This window comes from Asparagus officinalis, chromosome 8 (assembly GCF_001876935.1).
Source record: "Asparagus officinalis chromosome 8, Aspof.V1, whole genome shotgun sequence".
Classification (NCBI taxonomy): Eukaryota; Viridiplantae; Streptophyta; class Magnoliopsida; order Asparagales; family Asparagaceae; genus Asparagus; species Asparagus officinalis.
In genome coordinates, this window is record NC_033801.1 from 65752495 (window position 1) to 65777421 (window position 24927).

Here is a 24927-nt window from a genome sequence, read left to right on the forward strand (position 1 = left end):
CCCTTAGCGTCTTCTGCTACACAGCCATACCCTTCTGCTTGAAGAACGAGGGCGCCGCATACCAACGGGCAATAATAATGATTTTCTAGGAACACCTCCGGAAACAGCCTTCTTCGCCAGAATTGGTGATCCCTCAACGCATAACTCCTTGACTGAAGAGGAGTTGTAATGGGATCTTTGCTTGTGTCGGGGACTCTTTGATCTGTAGACCGTCGAATATCAGATCCGGTTGATCTCGTTTCGTAGAGGAAACAATAATTGAAGTAAATTCTCAATAATGTGAGATAAGTACTCTTCTTAAGATCACAATGACAGTATGATCTTAAGAAAACTGATGCAGGGGTTGTAGATCTATCAAACTCCTTCTCTTTATGCTGAAGAACTCGCCAAGATCTCGCATTTAGATCTCAAATTTATGGCTCTCCTCTCATAGGGTCAGCAACTCGCCTCCAAGCTCCGAAATTCCCGATTCTCCGTGTATAGGAGCCCTAGGGGTGTATTTATAGGCTTCGGGTGCCTTGTTTTCGGATAAGAATTCATGATTTAGCCTTATATTCAGTTAATAATAGCTCTTCCACGTTTAAGGATAGCCTCAAGGCAGTTAGGGAGGCTCCGGAACCGTTAAAAACCGATCGAAATCCATCAAAAACGCGTCTCGAGTGGTTGATCTGTGTGAAACAGTCATGTGTGTTTCGCACCTGTGCGAAAACACCTCTCTGGGTGCGAAACACGAGGTTGGCTGTGTCGTTTCTCCGTCGTTTCGCCGTTTCACGCGTTTCATTGACTCGTACACTTCGCCGACTCGCTTCATACGTTTGTTTGCTTCTTTACAGCATCAGATAATCCTCTTTAATTCTGATAATCCTCTTTGACTCGGGTAATGATGTTCATTGTCTTCTCTTCGTCCTGAGCTGCGTGCGTGAACCTATAAATAATTTTTGACGCCTACATCTACATCTGTCGGACTTGAAGAATCTTGCTCTAATTCGTATATCTGGCTCTTGTAGTTCTTGTTTTAAGGGTTGATTTGAAATAACTTATCATAATTATGGAACCTAATAACAAATTGAATGATTTGAGAATCTAATTTCAAAGTAAGCATCCTACTGTTTATCAAATGGCTAATTTGAATACGATGTACAGCTTAGCTTGTTCTTTCTAAAAGGGTTGGTTTAAGGCATTTTTCGCAGATTTCAGATTGAAGACATGATTACACTAGGAGCTCATTGACCTCTTAATCAACTTAACATAGTGCTATTTCAAAAAAAAGTTCAACAGAATTCCAAAACCATCGAGACTCAAGACCAGTCCAGTTCAAATTTTGTTAGATATACTCTTCTTCAGGAATCCTTTTTTTTTTCCCAACAAAACACTCCCAGCAACAATTCTATACAGTCATGTCCTATAATATCTACAGCAGGTTTAAAAATGCGAAACCACATAAAACTAGAGGGGTAGTAGAGATCAAAGTAACAATATTACAGGAGGTATATCCACAATCAATCTTTGCTCCCCTTGAACAATCTAGGCTCTCCTATGAGTTCAGCTCAAGTTGATATCAGTGTCATTGTCAGAAGAGAGAAACCAGCTTTGAGGCCAAGGTCGCCAAGTTTCGACTAGAAAAGCTCATCACAGTATGTCATTCAGCTTATTAGCTTGTAAGAAATCAATCTGATCAGAGGTTGCCCACTATAAGAAGGGTCTTCACGTAAATCCGATCCATCTTTTAAAAGCTAATGCCGCCTCCCTTCTCTTCACTTGAGCCTCAGTCTGAACTTTTGGTGGCTTTCCCTTATACATCGTCCTATGATACTTCAACCAAAGAGACCGATACTTATACTTATCAACAAACATATTTCCCTTCTCCATCATCGCAATCACTTCAATTGCTCGAAGAAAAAACCCGCCTCTAACAAAACAATACAATAGCGAATCCAAAAGCTCCTGATCAAACTTCAATGAACTCGAGCTAGAAAGCGTTTTCATTTCACCCCACAAGTCAGTGACTTCCACATACCTCCCCCCTATTGAAGCATATCCTGTGACCAAAGAATGGAAGGTTTGAGCATTAGGAACGTGCCCTAAAGCCCTCATCCTGTTCAATGCCTTCTGAGCATCACTCATCATTTTTTTCTTGCAGAAGAAATGTATCACGCTGTTCCAATCATGAACTCCTGAATCCACCTTCTGAGTGTACTTGATGTCTTCTAAAAGTTTGGACATCAAATTAGCTTCATCGTTTTTTGCGCATCCTTCAACTAACCTGTCAAATTCTTGATGACCAGATCTTGAAACTCCCGAATCTTTCATCTCCCTGAAAATGTGGAGAGCTTTATTTGACTCGTTAACATGTACATGAGACTCAATCAAGGCTTCATAGCAACTTGCATCGAGCTGTATACCGGCCTTTTGAGCATCCTTCAGAAGAGATTCAACTTGTCCTCGACGATTTCCTTTGCAATATGCTTTTAGGAGTGAAGAATATACGGAAGATCCAACTCTGACCCCTGAAAATCTCATCTCATCTAAAAGGTCGTGAGCTTGGTCCAGCAAATTTAAAGAGATACAAGCATGTATCACTTGGACAGCAAAGGAGTTTTCGATGGAGACAGGAGATTCTTCTCTACTTGCTTTAATTAGAAACCCAGCCAAATCATTTACCCTATTGGCCTCCAAGAAACCCCTAACGAGTTTGGCATAAATTTTCTCCGTTGGATGGAGAATCCCACGTTGAGATCGAACGAGTTCGATTTGAGTTTGCAACTTATCTGATAATAATAGAAGCGACTCCTTCGCCTCGGCCCCAAGCCTTGAGAAATTTCTGTCTATGGCAAAGTCAGAATAAGATGGAGCTCGCCCTTTGATCAGTTTAAACCTATCAACAACATCTGATTGTTTAATTTTAGAGCTCTCTTTACCAGCGTTAACAGCTTCCAGTACTGATTTTGCTGCAGCCAAAGACCTCTTTGCTTCATTAGCTTTTCTTAGCATGTCCAAGATCATATCGGTAGCTGCATCCAAGTCGCCGAATTTCAAATGGCAAGAAAGCAAACAGTCATAGAACGATCGTAATTCCGAATCACTAAGGCCACAAGCCTCGTCAACATGCCGTTTTAATTTACTGATCTCATCTCTCCGGCCGTTTTTTTCATAGACGCGAGCCATCACGATCAGTAACTCAGCACTGGGCTTCACTCCAATCCCGGGCATCAGCTCGAGAAGCTGCTCAGCTTTTCTCGTAGTCCCAAACAAGAGACATCCTGCTAAAGCTATGTTGAAGACGAAAGAATCGGGCTTCATAGATAGCAAAGGCCTGTTGCTCTTTTTCCGGGGATCAACCCTGTTGCCCTTAAAGAGATAAGCTATTTCCATCACGAGCTCCGCAGCGAGGAAAGCACCGGCCGAGGATTGGGACATATGGCCCACAATTGCTGACCATGCTTTCAATGGAGGAAACGCTTCCATATGAACCAACTTTCTCACTACGTTAGAAGCAAGTACAGGGAGTTCGCACCTCGCGAGGATGAAAGAGAGGAAGATCAGAGGGTCTCTTTCCAAGAGCTCGTGTTTTTTCGATTCAAAGGCTAATTCCGCCAAACTATAGGCTCTATCGAGCTTCGGGAAGGGGTTCGCGACGCTTGCGACAATCGGATTGGGCTTCGGCTACGTGCAAAAGTGGACGTTCTGGTCTGTTGGGGTTCGCTGTTTGTGCCTTTCTCAGGGCAGAGGATTGTGTAGAATGCCAACTAGATTCAGCCCCATTGCCAGCTTCGCGGTGGTGATGTAGAAACAGCGGAAGGAGCGTAAATGCGGCGCGAGGGCAGGTTCGGGAGCTCAACTTTCTCAGGGAAAGCATCTTCAATCATGAAAACAGCACCCGGAGTGAAGCTGCTGGCGTGTTTAGTTCTGGATTTTACACCGAATTCCCGGACCAGGCATTTGAGCCGGAGCCCAATGAATAGGCGTTTGGAACGGAGAGGCGTCGACTCGGAGTGGCGGCGGCTACAAGAGGAGGAGATAATGAGGCGACGCACTAGAGGAGGCGGCGGTGCGGCGAACAGACCTGCGCTGGCGGAAACGGGATGAGGCGCCGGCGAACGGAATGAGGATTTTGAAAGCGAAGAGTTCGGAGGAGAGCTAGGATTTGTCAGGGTGATGGGTTTTAATGTTGCGAGGTCGGGTTGTTGGGATATTGTGGATCGGGTATTTTCAAAATCGTTTTTTTTTTCCACCTTTTTTCCCTTCAGTTTTCAATTACGACTTCGGTTGGGCTGGGCCTGTTATAATTGATTTCCTATGCAGACCCTCCGCCTAGCACGGCCGCTAAGCCCGAATCTAGGTGGCCTGAGTTCCGCCAATGCATAGGAGTCCGCCTGGGCCGTTTTCTGTAACATTGCAATGTACCAATCGACATATTGTTCTATGAGTTTCAAGGAAGTGATCAAACATGAAAGTAGACTGCATTAATGAAAATTACAAGTCAAATTATAGTAAAAGGAAAATTTGAGAAATAGGCATCTTTGAAAGAGTACTTCTCCTAGTAAGATCACTTCTTCTATGTCAATTTGTATCACACAGAAAAACAAGGAGGAAAAAAATAACACATATGGTAAATTCTGGGCTAAAATATCATATTAGCCTAAAAAGTGACGCCGATTATAGTTTAGTCAAAAAAGTGGCAAATAGGCATTTCATGTGTGGGAAATAATTTTTAAGCGAAAAATTAAGTGAATTTTCATATAGACCCATCGCCTCCCCGTATTCACCCCCCCCTCCCCCACCATCTCCTCCATTCTTTTCTCATCCCAATCCTCAACCTCCCCTCCTCTCTCCCACTCACTTTCTCCCTCATTTTCCATATCCTTCCTATTACTTCTACCTTTCCCTCTTTCTCCAAACACAGCTCTTCTTAACTTCTCTTGTTTCTCTCTCTTCTTTGTCCTCTTTCTCCTTCTTTATATCTCCTCTCTCTTTTACTCCCTCCTAATGCTTCAAATAAAATATTTGATGTTAATTTTGTTAGAATATAGAATATATTCTTAGCATTTATTATCATAATATCTAATTGATATTTACCTTGTATAGGTTTTCTCATATGGTTAGTTACCTTGTATAGGATTCCTCATATGGTTAGTGTAGGAGTTTCCTTTTGTAACTCTTACCTATTTTGCTTTTGTAAATCACTATATATTGTGAGTAATGAAGCACTAAAGACTCACGGCAAATATTCCCTTCTATCTTGGTATCAGAGTTATTTTTTCCTACCTCTTACAAACCCTCTTCATTTCCCTTCTTCGGCAATTCCATGGCCACTCCAAGCACCAAAACCTCTCCCTTTCACTCGACGTTGGCCGTATCAAATATCAAAAATTTCATCCCTATCATTCTCGACATGGAGAATGATCAATATTCTTCCTAGGCGGAATTGTTCAAGACCACTGCTCGAGCCTATCAAGTCATTGAGCACATCATTCCCCCCATCACCGTTGCCGACTCCTCTGACTTTGACGCTGACGACGGCAACAACGCCGCAGACAAAACTACCGACACCACTGCCGCCAAGACTGCCGTGGTCCTCCAATGGATCTACGGCACTATCTCCAATGATCTATTGTACACAATCATTGAGCCAGACTCAACGGCCCAACAGGCATGGGATCGCCTTGCCGATATTTTCCAGGACAATAAAAATTCCCGGGCCGTCTACTTGGAAAATTAGTTCACCAACACCCGCCTTGAGAATTTTTCGAATGTCTCTGCCTATTGTCGTGCCTTGAAGGTTCTTTCTGATCAACTTGCCAACGTCGGTGCGCCTGTCACCAACCACCGCCTTGTTCTCCGCCTCGTCAACGGACTCCCGGCCCAGTATGACACCGTTGCATCTTTAATTCAACAAACGGAACCTCTCCCTCCTTTCTACAAAGCCCACTCCATGGTCACCTTGGAGGAGACCCGCAAAGCTCACCAGGCCGGATCCTCATCCGCTGCTATCTTAGTCTCCTCAGCAAACCCCACTCCCCGCACCACAGATCACTCAGCCGAACATGTTGCCTCTCAGACAGCAAACCCGCCGCATAATCAACACTATGGAAGTCAGCGCAGCCGCGGTCGTGGAGGACGAGGCCGAAATAATGGAAATCGCAGTCGCAATCACAACGGGGGTGGACGCAAAACATAAGAACTAATTCTAATAATCTCTTAAAATCACCTTCCTCGTGGGATCGATAACTTTTTATACTATAACTTGATCAATTGTGCACTTGTAATTTTGGTACATAATTATGTCGCATCAGCCACACTCCAATGCCTTAAGAGCTTATACTGTGTAGACTCCAGTAAACGTACGAGTATAAACTGTGTTAACACCGATCAACGCGTTGTAGCGAAGGTCAACGCCGGACAACGCATTACAGTAAAGGTCGATGCCGGTCAACGCATTGATAATTTCGCCAAAATAAGGCTAAAGAAAAATTTCGGATTAAAGGACGATTCTAGGGAGTTCAATTGTAATTCAGACATGAATCCCTGACGAAGACGGTCAGTTAAAGTCAACTCAATGACAAGAGTTAAGTTCAAATGCTTATACAACAACTTCGGTTTAAGATTTCGACAACGGTCAGACGATAAACGCAGCGCCGGAAGAACTTCATCTATTCAACAAAATATTGAATAGACTGAAGGATAAAGATGTCAAGAATTGAAACAATCCACAGGTCCTTCTACGCGATCTCCTCAACAAATACTGAAGAGATTGACAACAAAGCCTGTCTTATCCAAAGCATTCCAGACTCCTCTATAAAAGAATGAGTCAGAAATACTTTGGAGGGGGTATCTATAGACGTCTAAAAATGTCTATAGGTGTCTGAACGCAGCTCGAGGCGAAGAGAAGACGATGAACGTCATTATCCGAGTCAAGAAGGATTATCCCATTGGCCGATCGCACGCGTCGGTCAATAAGCGCACGTCAACCAGCTCGCGCGCGTCGGTCAACACGCGTGTGTCAACCAACTCGCGCACGTCGGTCAACACGCGTGTGTTAACCAACTCGCGTGCGTCGGTCAACACGCGTGCGTCAATCAGCTCGCGCGCGTAGGACAACACGTGTGCGTCAATCAGTTCGCGCGCGTAGCTCAACACCCGCGCGTCAATCAGCTCATGCGCGTAGGTCAATACGCGCGCGTCAATCAGCTCGCGCTCTTAGGTCAACACACGCACGTCAATCAGCTCACGTGCGTTGGTCAACACGCTCGCGTTAATCAGCTCGCGCGTGTCGGTCAACACGCTTGCGTCAATCAGCTCGCGCATGTCGGTCAGCCCGCGCACGTCAATCAGCTCGCGTGTGTCGGTCAGCCCGTGCCCGTTAGTTAACGCTCGGACACGTCAATCATCTCGCGCGCGTCGGTCAGTTTGCGCACGTCAACCAACCTTCGTATGTCAGGCAGCCCCAAGTGAAAATGCCTATAGGTGTCTGCACGCAGCTCGAGGCGAAGAGAAGACGATGAACCGAGTCAAGAATGATTATCCCATTGGCCGATCGCGCGCGTCGGTCAATAACCGCGCGGCGTCAACCCAGCTCGCGCGCGGTCGTGTCAACACGGCGCGCTTTTCAAACCAACTACGTGCCGCATCGGTCAACACACGGGCGCAGTCAACCAACTCCGCGGCGTGTCGGTCAACACGTGGGCGTTCAACCAACGTCGCCGTGTGTTGGTAACACGCTCGGGCGCGGTCATCAGGGCTCACGCGCGTAGGTCAACACGGGCGCCTCGTCAATCAGCTCCTGTGCTAGGGTCAACACGCTCGCCGTCAATCAGCACGAGCGCTTAGCGTAACACGCGCCGGTCAATCAGCTCGCGCGCGTCGGTCAACACAGCGCGTCAATCAGCTCGGGCGCGCCGGTCGGTCAACACGCGCAGCGTCAATCAGGCTCGCGCGCGTCGTCAAACACGGCGCGTCAATCAGCCGCGGCTGTCGTCACCCGTGCCGTCAGTCAACGCCACACATTAATCAGACTCAGGTCCGCCTCGCAGTTCCGCACCATCAACAACCTTCGTATGTCAGGCCCAGCCCCAAGTGACGACGCGTCTCGTCATCCCTCAACGAAGCGTACAAGTCAGTGAGTCGACCAAATACGCGGAACAGTGAAAAATACAGGACCGAGGAAGTCGGAAAGCGAAAATAGAGAGCAAAAGGTCTCAGAACTCGCGCCAACGCGGGTCAGCCGCAACCGACCTGTGTCCGCGCGGGTCGGCCTCAGCCGTCTCATGCCCTCGACGGGCACTTTGGTCCGTCTCGCACAGTCCTGACCCAAAAACGCGTTTTCGACGGTTTTGTACTATTTTCTCGAGATTTATCTGTTACAGGGGTTCCTAACTGACGACCCGCACCCTCGGCGGGCACTTTGGTCCGTCTCGCGCAGTCTTGACCCGAAAACGCATTTTCGACGCTTTTGTGTTATTTTCTCAGAATTTATCTGTTCCAGGGGTTCCTAGTTGCCTAGATATCATCCATAAACGTGGTTAGGTCGTTATTGACTGAAGATAAGGCCAAATCACTCATTCTCATCAAAATATCTCCCAACCGAAGCCTATAAATACAGGCCTAGGGCCTCCTTTCAGAAAGGGCAAAATTTTATCAAGAAGAGGACATCAAGAGGGCGAAGTGCTGCCGAATTGGAGAGTGAAGCCGCGAATTTACAGCGAGGCTTAGCAGATCTTGGCGAATTCCTGTGCATAAAGAGTGGAGTTCGAGAGATCTGAGACTCATCCCCTATTCCTCCGGATTTAAGCTTAGTCTTAAATCTCGAGAAGAGTCGTAATCTCGCTTAGTCAGGATCATTGCTGCAGCAATTACTTCCTTCGTGAAGTAAGAGCTTTGATCAACTTAATCTGTCGACCGGATCTGATCCGTGGTGGTCCACGGATATTAACGTCCCCGACACAGGCCAAGTTCCTACGTAAACAGCGGGTGATAAACGTCTGTTGCGCTGTTTGACAAGAGTTGTACTTTTTGTATTTTCATTGTATGAGTAGATCTTATAAAAAGATCGACTTTTCTCGTTTATTTGAGTTTATTGTAACGACTAAAGTTTTAATAGATTCGATGACAATGAAAACAATGACTGTTGACCCAAACACCTTTGATACTTTATTTTACAATTATAGTTATATTTGATTATTGAGACTTTAATTTTTCTCTTATTTTTGAATATTCAATTGTTGGTTATTAACGGCTAAAAATGCCAAAAGCTTTGAGTAGGCTCTGATTGGGATAGAAATTCCTATTTGTCATTATAATATTGCTAAGACATTTTTGAAAGATTATATAACAATGTAAGTAACAGCTGGTGCTTTGTACAGATCTAAAATACTAGCTAATATATGTAATAATAATACATACCAAATAAATGTGCTAACAAGATTTTGTGAAGAACTAGTGTTTTGCACAGGCATAAATACTAGTAAGTATAATCATATGTAAAAAAAAATTTGATACTTTTCATCTAGATATATTCGCCTAATTGACCCTAACTCTGGGCAGCCAGTAAATATTACTTTCTATTTTATATCATTTATAAAATAAAATACAATGACACATGGCCTCCATTGTTACTTGCGAATGTATCTAGATTATTTTTAAAGAAAAAAGAAAAAGTAATACAAGAAAAGCAAGAGAAAATAAATCTTCTTTGTTAAATTATAATTTTACCCTTTAAATTACAACCAGAAGGTAGAAATGTCCTCTAATCATTCAATTTTTTGATTGCCTTCACTTGACTTTTTATATAGTAGTATAGATATCTATTACATATGTATATCAAATTTTGTATAACAGATTTGACTATTTTCATTTGCCCTTTAATTCCCTATGATTAGTTTATGGGGTTAACTTCATAAAATGCCTTAAACTTTGAGAGGCTTTGCACATAACTATTTCTATGAACTTTTTTCATCCCACAAGTCCCTCATGAACTTGGGAATGTTTAACAAAACAATTTGGCTACGCGCTCTTCCCAAAAGACCACTTGAACGTATAATTGGTAACTCAAGGTTTATCAAGAAAACGGCTTATTTTGGCTTATAAGCCATTACAAAGTGAGCTGGGAATCACAACTTATGTTTTAGTGGCTTATAACTTATAAGCCATATGGCCTGACCAAATAAATGTGCAATATATTCCACACATTTCACAAAATTCAAAGCCCATTTATATATCTCTCTCCATTCCCAATTAATGCTTTTTTGGTAACTTTGACTATAAAGATGGATTATAAATTACCCATTTGCCAAACACTTTATTATTAGAAATGGAAAATCCACAGATTTTACCATAACATTATGATTTATAATTCACTGGCTGATAACCCATTCGTGGATTATAAGCTAAATAGATTATAATCTGAAATTGCCAAACATGCTCTACATATAGCCACAAGCAAACTTAACTTCATTATTTAACAAGCAACAACCACAGAAAGGCAAAGCCTATTTCATCACCACACTACGAAATAAAGAAAACGGAAAAGGAAATACGAGGACAATATTATTCTCCACTGCATCAACACATACAGCTTATTAGTGTCCATATTGGGCTGACATTGCAAATTTCACAGGGTCAAAGTCATTTAGTTGCAGGCTGTTCATTGATTCTCAGCGAGAGAACGGCCTTATAATGTGCTGGATTCTTGTTGTCGATCTCCACATGTGCTGCGTATATTTTCCATTCGCAAAATGTTTTGGCTTTGGCGTTCTCAGTTTGTTGTTTGATCTTGTTCCATACTTCTTCCCCTTGAAAGTGTCCGGCTTCCCCCATCTCAGTATATGCCTGCATCAAGATTATATTTCCATAATGCGGGCTTAACTTTTCACAGAACTATAATTAATTTTGAGACGTTTTGGCAAAGTTACTATAATAAAAAAAAATTATTATTATTGAAAATTACCATGAATCTTTTTGACGAATTAAATTTTTGTATCTGATGGAAGTAAGTAAGAGTAACTTGTCCGTGCATGCATGGGGGGAGCTTGAACATTTGTAGCTAGATATATAAGACTTATAAGGGTAATTGCACAAGAACCTCCACTATATCCTTGTTTTCGCACTTACTGTCCCTTTACTTTCATTGCCGTAGATAGACCCCTGAATTATTATTATTTTTTGACTATTTTATCCTGAAGTGAAAATTTCCCGTACACCCAGGATGAAATTAACGATTCTACCCAAGGGGTCTATTTGCAACAATGAAACTGCAGATTGGTAAATTCAAAAGAGCGATACTGCAGGCGGTCTATTGTGAAATTAACGCTAATAAAAAAAATCATAATAGCCTGAGCCTCCTAATGTTACCTTTTGAAGAACGCCTTCTTTCGTCAATAACCCGTCGTACCAAGAAAACATCCAGTCATTCTTGTCACCGCTAACGATATCCTCGGCGCGATAGACAACAGCAGCAGAGAATCCGGTGGTGTGCGCAGTCAACATGGATGAATGACTAAAAACACCCCACTGCCCATTCTCAATTTTTTCCGGGAATTTGGGCTCTATTCACCGCACGGAGGGTCTTTCAGATAGGGTTCACGTAGATGTTTGGGGGCTTTCCAAGGAGGCATCATTGGAAGGAAATAGATGTTTAGTTTCCTTAGTTAGTGGCTGTTCTAGGTATGTTTGGGTTGTAATCAAATCCCTTTTGGATAAAGTCCTAGTAGCCTCCAACAGATTGAAGAAGTGTATGATAGACAGAAAGGTGAAGGTACTTTATTCTGATTTTGGTGGGAGGTACAAGATGGACCTGTTTCTGTATTGGAACCGAGCTCACAACATTTTGAAACACTTCGTTGGAAAGAAAATCTTGGGACAACTTGATAGGGTGACAAATTTGGAGAACCATACCTTGCTAGAGGAGGATTGGTGTTTGTTGTCAAGTAATGGTCTGCAGAAGAGTTTCTGCACTGAGGCTTTAACATATTTGGATCATCCTATTAAAGAGTTATCAACTGCTGTGATTGGAGGTAAAACTTAATTAGATATTTGATCTTGTAATGTCACATTAGATGAGGCTTCAATGAGGGAGCCTATTGACTCTCAGCAGGTGGAGAGTTTTGGACAGATCATAGGGGTATCACAGCAGGTGGAGAGTGATGCTACTTCACATTGGGTGGAGATTACTCCACATACTATAGATCATTTTGTATTATTTGGGATTCCAGGTGAGGTGACATAGTTTGGGGATCAATTGGTTTTGGATACAGATAATGAGTTGGGTTTTGATTCGAGTGCACTTGCTAGATGTAGTTTGGATATGGCTATTGGTTCACCTTAGGTAAAGGTGTTTGATTCGTTACACTTTGAGGCCATTAGAGGTGCTATCAGCCGCAGAGTTGATGATATTGGAGAAGGGTTACGAACTCTTCTATTGGATTGAGGGCCTTTGGAGGTTATTGGGTGAACTACGTGAAGCCTTGATTCCTTGAGCAAGAGGATACGTAGACAGTCATTTATGATACAGCCGATTTGGTGAGTAGATACTGACGTTTGGAGTTTGTTCGCATTCTCATTTGGGTCTCGACTTGTTGTGGATTGAGTCTGTTATCGTGAATTGTTTCACTTTGTACTGGACGCAACAAGTGAGACATTTGGTTTGGTTGGTGTCGGCTCAGTTTTGAGAAAAATTCACCGAGGTGGAGAATTGTGAACATTAGCCACACACACGTTCAAGTCTGAACGTGTGAGGAGATAAGGGGCCATCAAGTTTGTGAACGTGGGCCACCACGTTCCCCGTGAAGAGATAGCGGCAGCAAAGCAACACCCACATGAAGTGATTGCGGGGGCTACGAGCTGGTGCAAAGCTTTTGTTTCCTGGACAAAGCCCACCCGATAGCCAATGTACTGCAACTATATACTTCTCTTCTATTCGTAACCTAGGTTGGTGTGCAAGAACAGAGGGTGAAGAAAAATTTCGGCTGTCTCTTCATTGTCTTTGTGCAAGTAGCGGCGGCGTGCAAGCTTCGTGCAAAAAGAGGGGGTGCTGTGAAAAGGCAGAGGGTTTTCTTGGGCTGCGTGCAACAAGAAAAACAAAGGCTCTTTTGAGAGAGAGACTGTGAGGGATTGTTTGAGGGTTTAATTTGTGTGATTGTAAACCCTATTTGTACTCTCTCCTTCTATTAGTAGATCTCCCCCCTCCTTGCCCCGTGGACGTAGGCAATTTGCCGAACCACGTTGTAATACCTTGCTTAGGTTCTCTCGACAGGTTAGTCCTAGAACTGATGAGAGGAAGAGCTGATATCCCACTTTGTTGAGATATTTTGCTTTCGGTTCTTGTTTTCTTTGTGAAACAGAGATTTAGTTGAGATCTACTCTCTTGTCGAGTACCAGAGGTGCTGCCGAAATTTCCGTTGCGCACAAGATGCTCTACATATGGACATGCTCTACATATAGCCACTAGCAAACTTCACTTCATTATTTAACAAGCAACAACCACAGAAAGGCAAAGCCTATTTCATCACCACACTACGAAATAAAGAAAACGGAAAAGGAAATACGAGGACAATATTATTCTCCACTGCATCAACACATACAGCTTATTAGTGTCCATATTGTGCTGACATTGCAAATTTCACAGGGTCAAAGTCATTTAGTTGCAGGCTGTTCATTGATTCTCAGCGAGAGAACCAGTAATTTAACCTTATAATGTGCTGGATTCTTGTTGTCGATCTCCACATGTGCTGCGTATATTTTCCATTCGCAAAATGTTTTGGCTTTGGCGTACTCAGTTTGTTGTTTGATCTTGTTCCATACTTCTTCCCCTTGAAAGAGTCCGGCTTCCCCCATCTCAGTATATGCCTGCATCAAGATTATATTTCCATAATGCGGGCTTAACTTTTCACAGAACTATAATTAATTTTGAGACGTTTTGGCAAAGTTACTATAATAAAAAAAAATTATTATTATTGAAAATTACCATGAATCTTTTTGACGAATTAAATTTTTGTATCTGATGGAAGTAAGTAAGAGTAACTTGTCCGTGCATGCATGGGGGGAGCTTGAACATTTGTAGCTAGATATATAAGACTTATAAGGGTAATTGCACAAGAACCTCCACTATATCCTTGTTTTCGCACTTACTGTCCCTTTACTTTCATTGCCGTAGATAGACCCCTGAATTATTATTATTTTTTGACTATTTTATCCTGAAGTGAAAATTTCCCGTACACCCAGGATGAAATTAACGATTCTACCCAAGGGGTATATTTGCAACAATGAAACTGCAGATTGGTAAATTCAAAAGAGCGATACTGCAGGCGGTCTATTGTGAAATTAACGCTAATAAAAAAAAATCATGATAGTCTGAGCCTCCTAATGTTACCTTGTGAACGCCTTCTTTCGACAGTAACCCGTGGTACCAAGAAAACATCCAGTCATTCTTGTCACCGCTAACGATACTCAATTTTCTCCGGATGAATGACTAAAAACACCCCACTGCCCATTCTCAATTTTCTCCGGGAATTTGGGACTCTTAAGATATCCATGCCAGTTCTTATCTGTAACGAAATAGATGGGGGCCCCGGTGGCATTGTAAAGCATGCAGATTGTGGTCGGACCCTGACCAGGAATCAACTTCTCCATCTCTTCGATAGAGGGTAGAGCTTCATCTTTCTTGTTTAGAGCCTCCGTCGCTCTGTCGAGCTGCGATATCTCCTTGTCTGCGTATTTCGCCGTCAATTTTAGTGCCTCATTGGTCACTGGGACGCCGAACACTACTCTTCCTGCCATGGTCGATTGCTGCTATATGTGTTGACTGATTGGGTATAGATGAGATGAAAACACAGAAAAACATACCCCCCTATATATAGTATTAGTCACGTTACTTAACAGACACTAGTACAAAACTGGTCTGTCCAAACGGTTATTGAAACCGTTTGGACAAGTCAAAATAGCCCAAACGGTTAACACCGTTTGGGCTAATATATCCCAAACGGTTAAAACCGTTTGGACGAGTGAAAAGTCCCAAACAGAGTTCCCAAACGGATTAAACAGTTTGGGACATTTAAGCCCAAACGGGTTTAACCGTTTGGAAAAAATAATTTTGCAACCGCTTGTTCTCCCCAAAATTTTCACGAGTGGCGCCCAAAATTTTCACCCAGCGGCCAGCGGCGCCAAATTTTCATCCCCAAATTAATATCTCACCAGACCCTCTCAAATCCGCCTCCACCTCCCTCATCTACCGCTCATATTCGCCTCCGCCTCATCACCTCCGCCTCCATCTATTCCACAGCGCTGGTCTTCCCAAAATTTTCACAAGTGGTGAAACCCTAGTTCTTAGGGTTTCCAAGAAACCCAATCACCAAACGATCTAATCGAGTTAGGGTTTCGAAGATGGGATCAAGGGATCAGCAGGTGGAGAGCAGCGGAGGATTCTTCTCCGCGATCAAGAGCTGGGGCTCTGCGATGCAGAAATCGGTCAGCGGGTGAATTTGATTTTGAGTTCTAGGGTTTCGAAATCCCACTATTGGAATTGATTTGATTAGCTAAAGGGTAGATAAAATCTCTGTTCTTATAATCGATGCAGAGATCCCTTGAGGAGGATGTTGCTGCCCACACCACTGGGGACTTCCGCAAGGTATATAAAATCTCTGTTCTTATAATTGAGTTTAATCTTAGTAAGCTTTGTTCTACCAACAAGAACCTTTTCAATTCTAAATTGTTATTTTTGTTCTTTCAAGGGCACAAATATATACAAGAAGTAGATAATTTTTGTAGCTTTACTGACTTGCATATTAAGGAATGGCTTAGAGCAGATTAGGATTCTTATATAATATTAATGTACATGTAGGCACAAAGCTTGAGTGGTTAGATTGTTCTACTTTTAAGTGTAACTTCTTTTAAATGTAATAGCTGTTAAGTCTTTTGCCTAAAACTGCTAGCGACTTTATTGATGCCTGCTTTATAAATGGATGGATGCTAAATAAATGAATGCCAAACAAATGAAGGGAACATACTCAATATCATGGATCAGAACTATTTCTTGAATATTATGATTGTGTTGATTTCCATAGGATCAATTGAACGGAGAAAAGGGACATAGCCATCAAAACTTAAAAAGGAGCAAAATCAGTACATATATTGACTGGTGCAATATTGTTTTATACCCGTTAAGGCCTTCGGACATTTATGTTTATACCAATTATAAGCATGTTCATGCAGATGCCTCGCTAGCTAAAACTTTTGATCATTAGTCAAGCTTTTATCAGTTACCATCCTTATAAGGATTTATTTTTCCCCTATAGACTTGCAAGTTGCATGTAACTGAAACTTTTATTTGCTGTAGGTTGTTGCAAATTTCAGTGCATCATGGTGTGGCCCATGTAGACAGATCACTCCTCTCTATACTGAGCTCTCCGAGAAGTACCCTCAACTTGTTTTCCTAACAATTGATGTTGATGAGTTAGCTGTAAGTATTGAGTTGCTTCCATCATTATGGTAAGATCTCTCTGTAAGTATTGGAATGTGTTTATGTTTCAGGGATTGCTGATGTGTGCTTGAAGGACTTGCAGGTTTTGTTCTCTTATATAATACTAATAGATCTTTTGCGTTAATGCTCAATATATTCAGACTACCTGTTATCTTAACTGATAGTCCCTTCTCTGGTTTTTTTTTTCAAGATCCCTCTGAGTGGGCCGTACTCAACTGGGGGGGGGGGGGTTGGCTGTTGTTCATGCTGATCGCGACGACCTTGGGAGAGGTATACTTTTGTTTCCTTGTTTTTTTGTTCTATTTTTATGTATAAATAGTTCAGCATAAGGTATATAAAGAGTTGAGATATTTTGTTTTTATTTATTTATGTATTGCTATCAATGTGGAACTTGTATTAGATTATAAAATCAAGCAGAATGGTTCTTTCATGAACCATGTTTATGTACTTTTCTATAAGCCTCTTGATTTAGTTATACATGTTAAACTAATCTAATGGTTTATATATTGTGTTTAGTAAGTAGAATTCACTGGTCTCATCAACCATATTTTCTACTACAACTGAATCTTCAAAACCTTTGACAGTCTTCAAACCCCTTCAGTTTCACTGACTAGCTCCTTTTACCGACTGTTGAACCAAATTATATTCATGTGGCTGGTTGGCTAGGCTTTCACAGAAATGAAGAAAGCCAAAGTAATGAGATTTATGAGAGAGAAAAGTTAGACTAATATCTAACAACTTATACTTTCTGGTTAATTTGGTTATCAATCTATATTTAAGTTGCATTCAAATCTCAGAGGGGTTCAATTACTCCCCATGATAAAATTTGATCATGATTCTAAATTAATTATTCTTGTTATTAACTCAGGACACTTTGAAATCACCTCCAGCAGAGAACAAGGTAATGAAGAAGGCTAGCTTTATTGGAGTATCAACAACCACCACATTTTATTTCCTTTGTGGTTATCTCGGTTATGCTGCATTTGGAAACAAAGCACCAGGATATATTTTGACTGGTTTTGGATTCTATGAACCCTTTTGGTTGATCTACCTTGCCAACATCTGCATCATTATCCATTTGGTTGGTGCATTTAAGGTAATTCTCATGTTTAATCTGTCATATTGAACAATTTGAGGTCTTACAATATGTTCATGACTATAGCCTACCAATCTATTCAACACTGAAACCACCAGAGTGGCAGATTGCATTTGGACCTGTCTTCAAGTGTAATAGCACAGTTTGGAGAGCGTTGATGATGGTGAATCTTGCAAAAGAGAAGAATCAGTGGATGGTTGAGATTGATAAGTTTACTGTGGAGGTTCCTAGAGTTGCTGCAATTTGAAACATCTGATACTGGTTATTGTTTGGAGTTATGTAATTTGTTTCAAATATTAGTTATGTTAGTTTTAACAATGTTGTGGGAACAAAGCAGGCATTATATTCCCTAGTGAGCTTTTTAGATGCAAGGGAGAAATTAGGTAGGTTAATGAGCATTTGGTCAGAGAGAGGTTGTAGCAGAATCAACGGTGGCTGCATTGTAATACCCGTGGTCTTGTATTTGATTTATTCTCAACAGAGATATTGAGTAATCATTGCATATGTATTTGTTTTGTCTCTAATATTATGTATTGAGTAATCATTGTGTATGCATATATATTATTGGATATTTAGCAACGTTTGAGACTTTTTTGTGTATGTATATGTTTTTGATTTCATTGTGAGCTATTGAGAAATTATTATGTGAGATGTGTATATTAAATGTAAGCAGGTAGATAAATAAAATAGATAAAATTTAAAAAATGTTAAAAATCAATGGGCCAAACGGTAGGAACCGTTTGGACAGATTTTTGTCCAAACGGTTGGAACCGTTTGGACAGATTTTGCTCAAACGGGTGGAACCGTTTGGACAAAAAATTGTCCAAACGGTTCAACCCGTTTGGATAGTTTTTACATCCCAAACGGTTACAACCGTTTGGGACTTTGTCCAAACGGTTGTAACCGTTTGGGACTTTGTCCAAACGGTTACAACCGTTTGGGCGACCGTTGGGGAAAACTCATCCCCAACGGCTTTAGCCCAAACGGGTTTTTTTTCGGCCCAAACGGTTGTAACCGTTTGGGACTGCATTTGCCCAAACGGTTCCAACCGTTTGGACAGACCTGTTTTGTACTAGTGAGAATGTGTCCTCATGGCCATTGGCTTGACTGGTCTTTTTTTGTTATCAATAGCGTAACTCTTTTTTTTGTTATCAATAACATAAGGCTCAAGACTTTTGTGACTGGCTTGACTAGTCTTTTTTTATTATAAATAGCATAAGTCTTTTTTTGTTATCAATAACATAAGACTGGTCAAGACTTTTCTCATGGTGACCGGCTTGACTAGTCTTTTTTTAATTAATATGAAAAGGTTAGGGTATATACTTACTAATTAATATTGTCATACTTAGCTCATTCGTTCGCGAACCACCGCAATGTGTAGGGTGTCTTTAGATAAAAACATAGTTTACAGGTGAGGTGGGAACACCAGTTTCCACGCCCATTGCCCGTCACATGTATATTATATATTTATATTTACCTATACCGAACAAGCTATTGTATTTAGTCACGTAGTAATTGGCAAAAACATAAAACTTAAACTGGATCATTATCAATTCCCGTTTAAAACGTGTGCCTTAGCAATTCTCTTGACCAGTCATTTGATATATTATATAGAAAGGGATGTCACTAAATAAACGATCAAAATTGATCCGCGCGATGTCGTAGCATCGGTGTGACAAACCCCAAAAAATAATGGTCTAAGTATTTTAAAAATGCACTATATATGTAGTTAATCATTTAGAACTAAAATATTAAAACTTATATTTTATACCAAATTGCTAAATATTAAATTTAAAAATATTTCAATGCGTCTAAGAGTGATTGTGAAAGTAGGTGGGTTCAAAGAACAGACGAGTAAACTTTGTGTTTATTCGCCTGAAAAAAGTTTTGGAAAGTGAATGTGTTAGAAAATAAGAGTTTTTTTAGATGTTAGTCCTTTAAATTCTAAAAAATTGCATAATAATGCCTCAAATCTTAGAAATTGCATTTTAGTCCCTAATATTCTATTGGTCTTATAAAATGGTTCCACTGAAAAACAACATTCCCTGAAATCTATCTGCTAAAAGGAAATTTATGGCTTTATCCTTTTCCTAAGTTTCCCAATCTATGTCTTAACGGGTTTAAATCATATACCCGCTTTAAAGAACTCTAACCCACATATAAATATTTTCTAATTGTCATAAAAGAATTCTCACCTAAAGCTAAGCTTCACAATGGTTACATTTCTCTAAGATCTATATAATCCTATTATGTTTCTCTTCCAACCTATCTATCATCTTCCTCTCCAGCATTTAAAATATCAAAGAAAGATTTTTTATCTCTTTCATTATAATTCAAGAACACTTAGGCCTTTACATTTTTTTTGGGGAAACTTATGGGGAGTAGGTTGATAGTTTTGGTGAAACTTCGGCGTTTACACGTTTAGATATTGAGTTTTCAATAATGGATATAATAAAAAACGATTGCTATCCCTTAAACAATTTTCCCTCTCATGTATTTTCCTCTCCAGGCTCTCTCCCATGTTCAAAAGACAAATATGAATAGAAAATAAAAGCTAAAATACAAATACGAATAGAAAATTGATAATCACATTTTTATTACATTTTGACACCCTTATTATCTATTTGATTTAAATAAAAATATCACTAATAAACATGTTTTATCTTAATTACAGACTAATGAATAAAATCCCAAAGGAACTCAACATCTCATCTCTCAAAAAGTCCAAGAAGTTCAAGCTCATACACACAAGAGAAGATCGGCCGAAGAACAAGATGACTGAGTATCGATACTGGTATCGATAGCGGTATCGATACATGTATCGGCACTCATATCGATATCATGCTTACTGCTACAGATTATAGGCTGAATTGATTAACTTGAGGATCAAGTCTAATCCAAGGGCTGATATTTGTAGGCGTCTAAAAGTGCCTATAGGTATCCACACACAGCTCGAGACAGAGAGAAGATGATGAACGTCATTATCTAAGTCTAAGAGGATTATCCGATGCCGACGAACACATGAAGCAAAACGGCAAACCGAATGGCATGTTCGCTCACCGGCCACCTCCAAGGGGCCCGTGCACTCACCGGCCACAATCAAGTGGCCCGCACGCCCATTCGGCCACCAAATCGGTGAACCAAGTGGCCCACGTGCTCACCGGCCACCATCAAGTGGCCCGCATGCCCATCGGCCACCAAATCGGTGCTATCAAGTAGGCCGCACGCTCATCAGCCACCAAATCGATGAACCAAGTAGCCCGCGTGCTCACTGGCCACCACCAAGTAGCCCGCACGCTCATCATCCACCAAATCGGTGAACCAAGTGTCCCGCACGCTCATCAGCCACCAAAACGGTGTACAAGTTAACGAAACGATGAAATACGCGTAACAACGGAAGAAAAAAAAAAAAAAGAAAAAAAAAAAAAAGATAAAGAAAAAGAAAAAAAAAAACAATAAAAAAAAAAAAAAAAAAAAAAAAAAAATGAAAAAAAAAATAAATAAGGAAAAAAACAACAAGAAGAAGGAGAAACAAAAAAAAAAAAAAAAAAAAAAAAAGGAAAAAAAGTAAAAACCGGAAAAAACTAATAACAACCGGGCTCGGGGCCGAGCACATAAAAAAACGACTCGGCCGGGAACCAGTGGGGTTCGGGTACCCATAGCTAGGTCAGCGCAAATGTGGGACTCGGCGGGCGAGCCACCCAAAATGGTTGCTCGGCCAGGCGCGCCGGCGCACGCGTTCTGGGTGGCTAAAGGCCAAGGCAAGTCACGCATTGGTGCCTGAGCCAGGCCGAGCCACCATTTGGTGGCTAGGCTAAGGCCGACCCACCATTTGGTGGCCCGGTTAGGCCGAGCCACCGGGTGACGCTTCGGTGAGATTTGATCTAAAAATATAATTTTTTGATTTTCACAGATTCTCTTGGGATTTGTTGGTTCCTGAGCATCTCAACTGATCTGATACTATGGTTAATCAGGAATCTCTCGTTCTTATCCAAATTCCTACTTCCGAAGCTTATAAATACGAGCTCGGGTGCTCATTTCTCCAGGGAGAAAATTAAGAGGGCGAAACGCTGTCGAATTAGAGAGTGGAGCCACGAATTTACAGTGAGGGTTAGCAGATCTTGGTGATCTCCTATGCATAAAGAGTGGAGTTCGAGAGATCTGAGACCCGTTCCCCATTCCTCCGGATTTAAGCTTAGTCTTAAATCTCGAGAAGAGCCTTGATCTTGCTTGGTAGAGATCATCGCTGCAGTGATTACTTCCTTCGTGAAGTAAGAGCTTTGATCATCAATCTATCAACTGGATCTGATCCGCGGCGGTCCACGGATATTAACGTTTCTGGCACAGGCAAAGTTCTCACGCAAGCAGGGGGTATTAAACGTCCGTTGCGCTGTTTGACAAGAGTCGTATCTTTTGTATTTTTATTGTATAAAGAGATCTTACAAAAAGATCAACTTTTTATTTGAGTTTATTGTAAACGATTAAAGTTATAATAGATTCAATCACAATGAAAACAGTGATTTTTGACACAAACAATATTTACTATAATACTCTATAAATAGGGTGTGACGCCCCTGGTTTCACACATGGCTATAGTCCAAAGTAAACCCAAAGATGTCAAACATGTCATGCACCCAACACTGTGCATGGACATGTTTTACTGTCACCATTAATATTACTCTAGCAGATGTGAAATGTAAAGTAGTGAGGGTACAAGAAGATATAACAAAGATGAGAATACAAGTAACACAATGTAGAGGAGAGGTACCCAACAATATCTATAATTATGTTTCAATAGAAGAAAAGAAAATACATCTGATAAACTAAAATAAGAACAATGAGTATTTAAATTAAAACATAAGACTCAACTGAATAGTACTAAGGCACTCAACCTCCAAAAATAAAATACATGTCTAAAAGACTAAGTACATGAATAGTCCACTATGGAGCACCAACTAGCTACTTATGAATGATGGTAAATTATGCTAAATCTCCATCAACCTGTGGCTCTCCGAAACCTCGGCCCGCTATGATAATCATATTTTTTTTACAATTTTATACCCCCATTATCTATTTTACATGAATAAATATACGTCTAATAATTATTTTTATCTTAAATTTTAGGTTAATGAAGAAATATTGAATAAAAGCCCAAGATCTCATCTCTCAACAAAACCCAAAAGCCCAAGACAAGAGAAGAATCAACCAGAAAATAAAGTAATCAAGCTATCGATACTGCTATCGATAACTGTATCGATACTCATATCGATAGCGGTATCCATACCCATATTGATACCGCTATCGATACCTTGTTATTGTAGCAAAATCAAAGGATGAAATTATTTGGCTTGGAGCTTAAGTTTAATCTAAAGAATCTCATTCATTGTTGTAGGCTGTAAATAGGGGTAGAGAGTGAGGGGTTAAAGGTATAAAAAGTTTTGTAACTCTATTTGGAGACGAAGGTTACTCTTAATTGAGAATACCTTTTAAATTTGTAACTTTTGTTGTAATTAATAAAATATTTTTTTCACCTCTTCATATTTTTTTCTTCTCTTTTTTGATGATTGAAGATCAAGATGGAGGTTTTCTTTCACCTTGAGGCTAGAACCCTCTTGGGATGTAAAATTTTTCTTTGTTAATAAATTTATCTTCTTGCTTTATTTTCTTGTTTAAATAGCCATGAGGTAAGAACCCTCTTACCTTAGATTTATTTTCATGCTTATAGAGTAGATTTACTTCACATCTTTATTTTCTTGCTTTAAATTCTCGCATTTAATTCTTGTAATTTATTTTATAGTTTAGATTTTATTTTTTTGCACTATTCGCCTTGAGGCTAGAACCCTCTTAGGATTAGTTTTTATTTTTGTTTATTTTTTTATTTTTTTAATTCGCCTTGAGGCTAGAACCCTCTAGGGAATTAACTTTTCTTTAGATGTGGAATTAATCTTTGTAGGAACTCTAGAAATTGCATGAAACTAGCTTTATTTTCTATAAGTTGTTGATCATTCTCTTATACTTAAAATATTCATGTTTAGGATATTCAACTAAAGAACTAATTGGTCGAAGGAATTCTAAAATTACTATTTATAATTTTCATGAGTATTAATTTTACTTAGATGATAATTTGATAGGTTATGCTTTCCTTAAGTGGTTTGATAGTCTATACTTAATAAATCTAAACTAGAATGTGATAAAAATAGAATGATTCATATTTTATAAGTGAGATTAGCTAGTGGATTTAATTCTAGATTCCTCATATCTTTAATTGAATCCTCCATCTCTTACTTTCTTCATTTTTCATTTACTTCTTGCTTTTTCTCTTATTTGTTTCTTGACTTTTTTCCTTCATATTTTTTTCTTTCCTTGTTGATTATATTTATTCTTTATCACATTCACTCTTTATCTATCCACTCTCAATCTCATTTTGTGCTTATTTACGCACAATCACTCTCACTCTCTCTATCTCTCCACAATCACATTCATCACTCCTAGTTGTCATACACACAACATAAGAACCGATTTTGATATTCTCCTACAAGTACCTTCCTCGTGGGATCGATAACTTTTATACTATAACTTGATTGGTTATGCACTTGCAACTCTAGAGGTATACATTTATGCACCGTCAAGTTTTTGGCGCCATTGCTAGGGAAGATACGTAGAAGTAGGTTTTATTTATTTTGGTTCTTTAACTTGTGTGTTTTCTTGTGAAGTAACCACTTGGAGCTTAAAGATCACGGATTGGAGATCAATGATTTGAAGATTTGCTTTTCGTAACTCTTCTTTCTAGTATTTTTAATTTCACCATTTTAGTTAGTTCTTCACAATTAGTGATAATTAGGACCTAAAAAAAGATTTTATTGTCATCGACCATAATAAAATTCACCATCCACTTGAACCATTACTAAAAAAAATAATAAATTCAAACTAGAGCTCTCTTCTCATATTTATTTGATTGAAACCATAAAAAAACACAAAGATAGCTCCCTAATCATTTTATGTGTAATTGGCAATGCATACATTGATAAGGCGCTTTTAGACTTAGGGGCTAGTGTTAATTTGCATCCTTATTCAGTCTACCAGCAACTAGGTGTAGGTGAAATAAAGCCAACCAGATGCACGTTACAGTTAGCTGATAGATCTGTTAAAGTCCTCATGTGTGAGATAGAGGATGTTCTGATTAAGGTTAGGGATTTTAATTTTCTAGTGGATTTTATAGTCTTACAAACACAACCCGTTTCCAACCCTAAAGGACATATACATGTCATCTTAGGAAGACCATTCTTAGCCACTTCTAATGCTTTCATCAACTGTAGAACTGGTCAAATGAAGCTATCCTTTTGAAATTTGACTACTAATTGTT

At 40.2% G+C, this 24927-nt stretch overlaps 3 protein-coding genes across 3 annotated transcripts; all 3 read right to left on the reverse strand.

Moving 5' to 3' along the window:
• Nucleotides 1314-4859, reverse strand: LOC109821321 (pentatricopeptide repeat-containing protein At1g03100, mitochondrial). Its single transcript, XM_020387511.1, has 3 exons — nt 4782-4859; nt 4405-4458; nt 1314-3663 (listed from the first exon to the last, which is right to left on the reverse strand). Exons 1-3 carry the CDS (start codon nt 4857-4859, stop codon nt 1705-1707), a joined length of 2091 nt encoding a protein of 696 aa, XP_020243100.1. The 3' UTR covers nt 1314-1704.
• Nucleotides 10440-14537, reverse strand: LOC109820395. Its single transcript, XM_020386525.1, has 3 exons — nt 14501-14537; nt 11347-11534; nt 10440-10824 (listed from the first exon to the last, which is right to left on the reverse strand). Exons 2-3 carry the CDS (start codon nt 11479-11481, stop codon nt 10621-10623), a joined length of 339 nt encoding a protein of 112 aa, XP_020242114.1. The 5' UTR covers nt 11482-11534; nt 14501-14537; the 3' UTR covers nt 10440-10620.
• LOC109821322 (23 kDa jasmonate-induced protein-like) lies at nt 14440-14769 on the reverse strand. The gene has a single exon (XM_020387512.1). It carries the CDS (start codon nt 14767-14769, stop codon nt 14440-14442), a length of 330 nt encoding a protein of 109 aa, XP_020243101.1.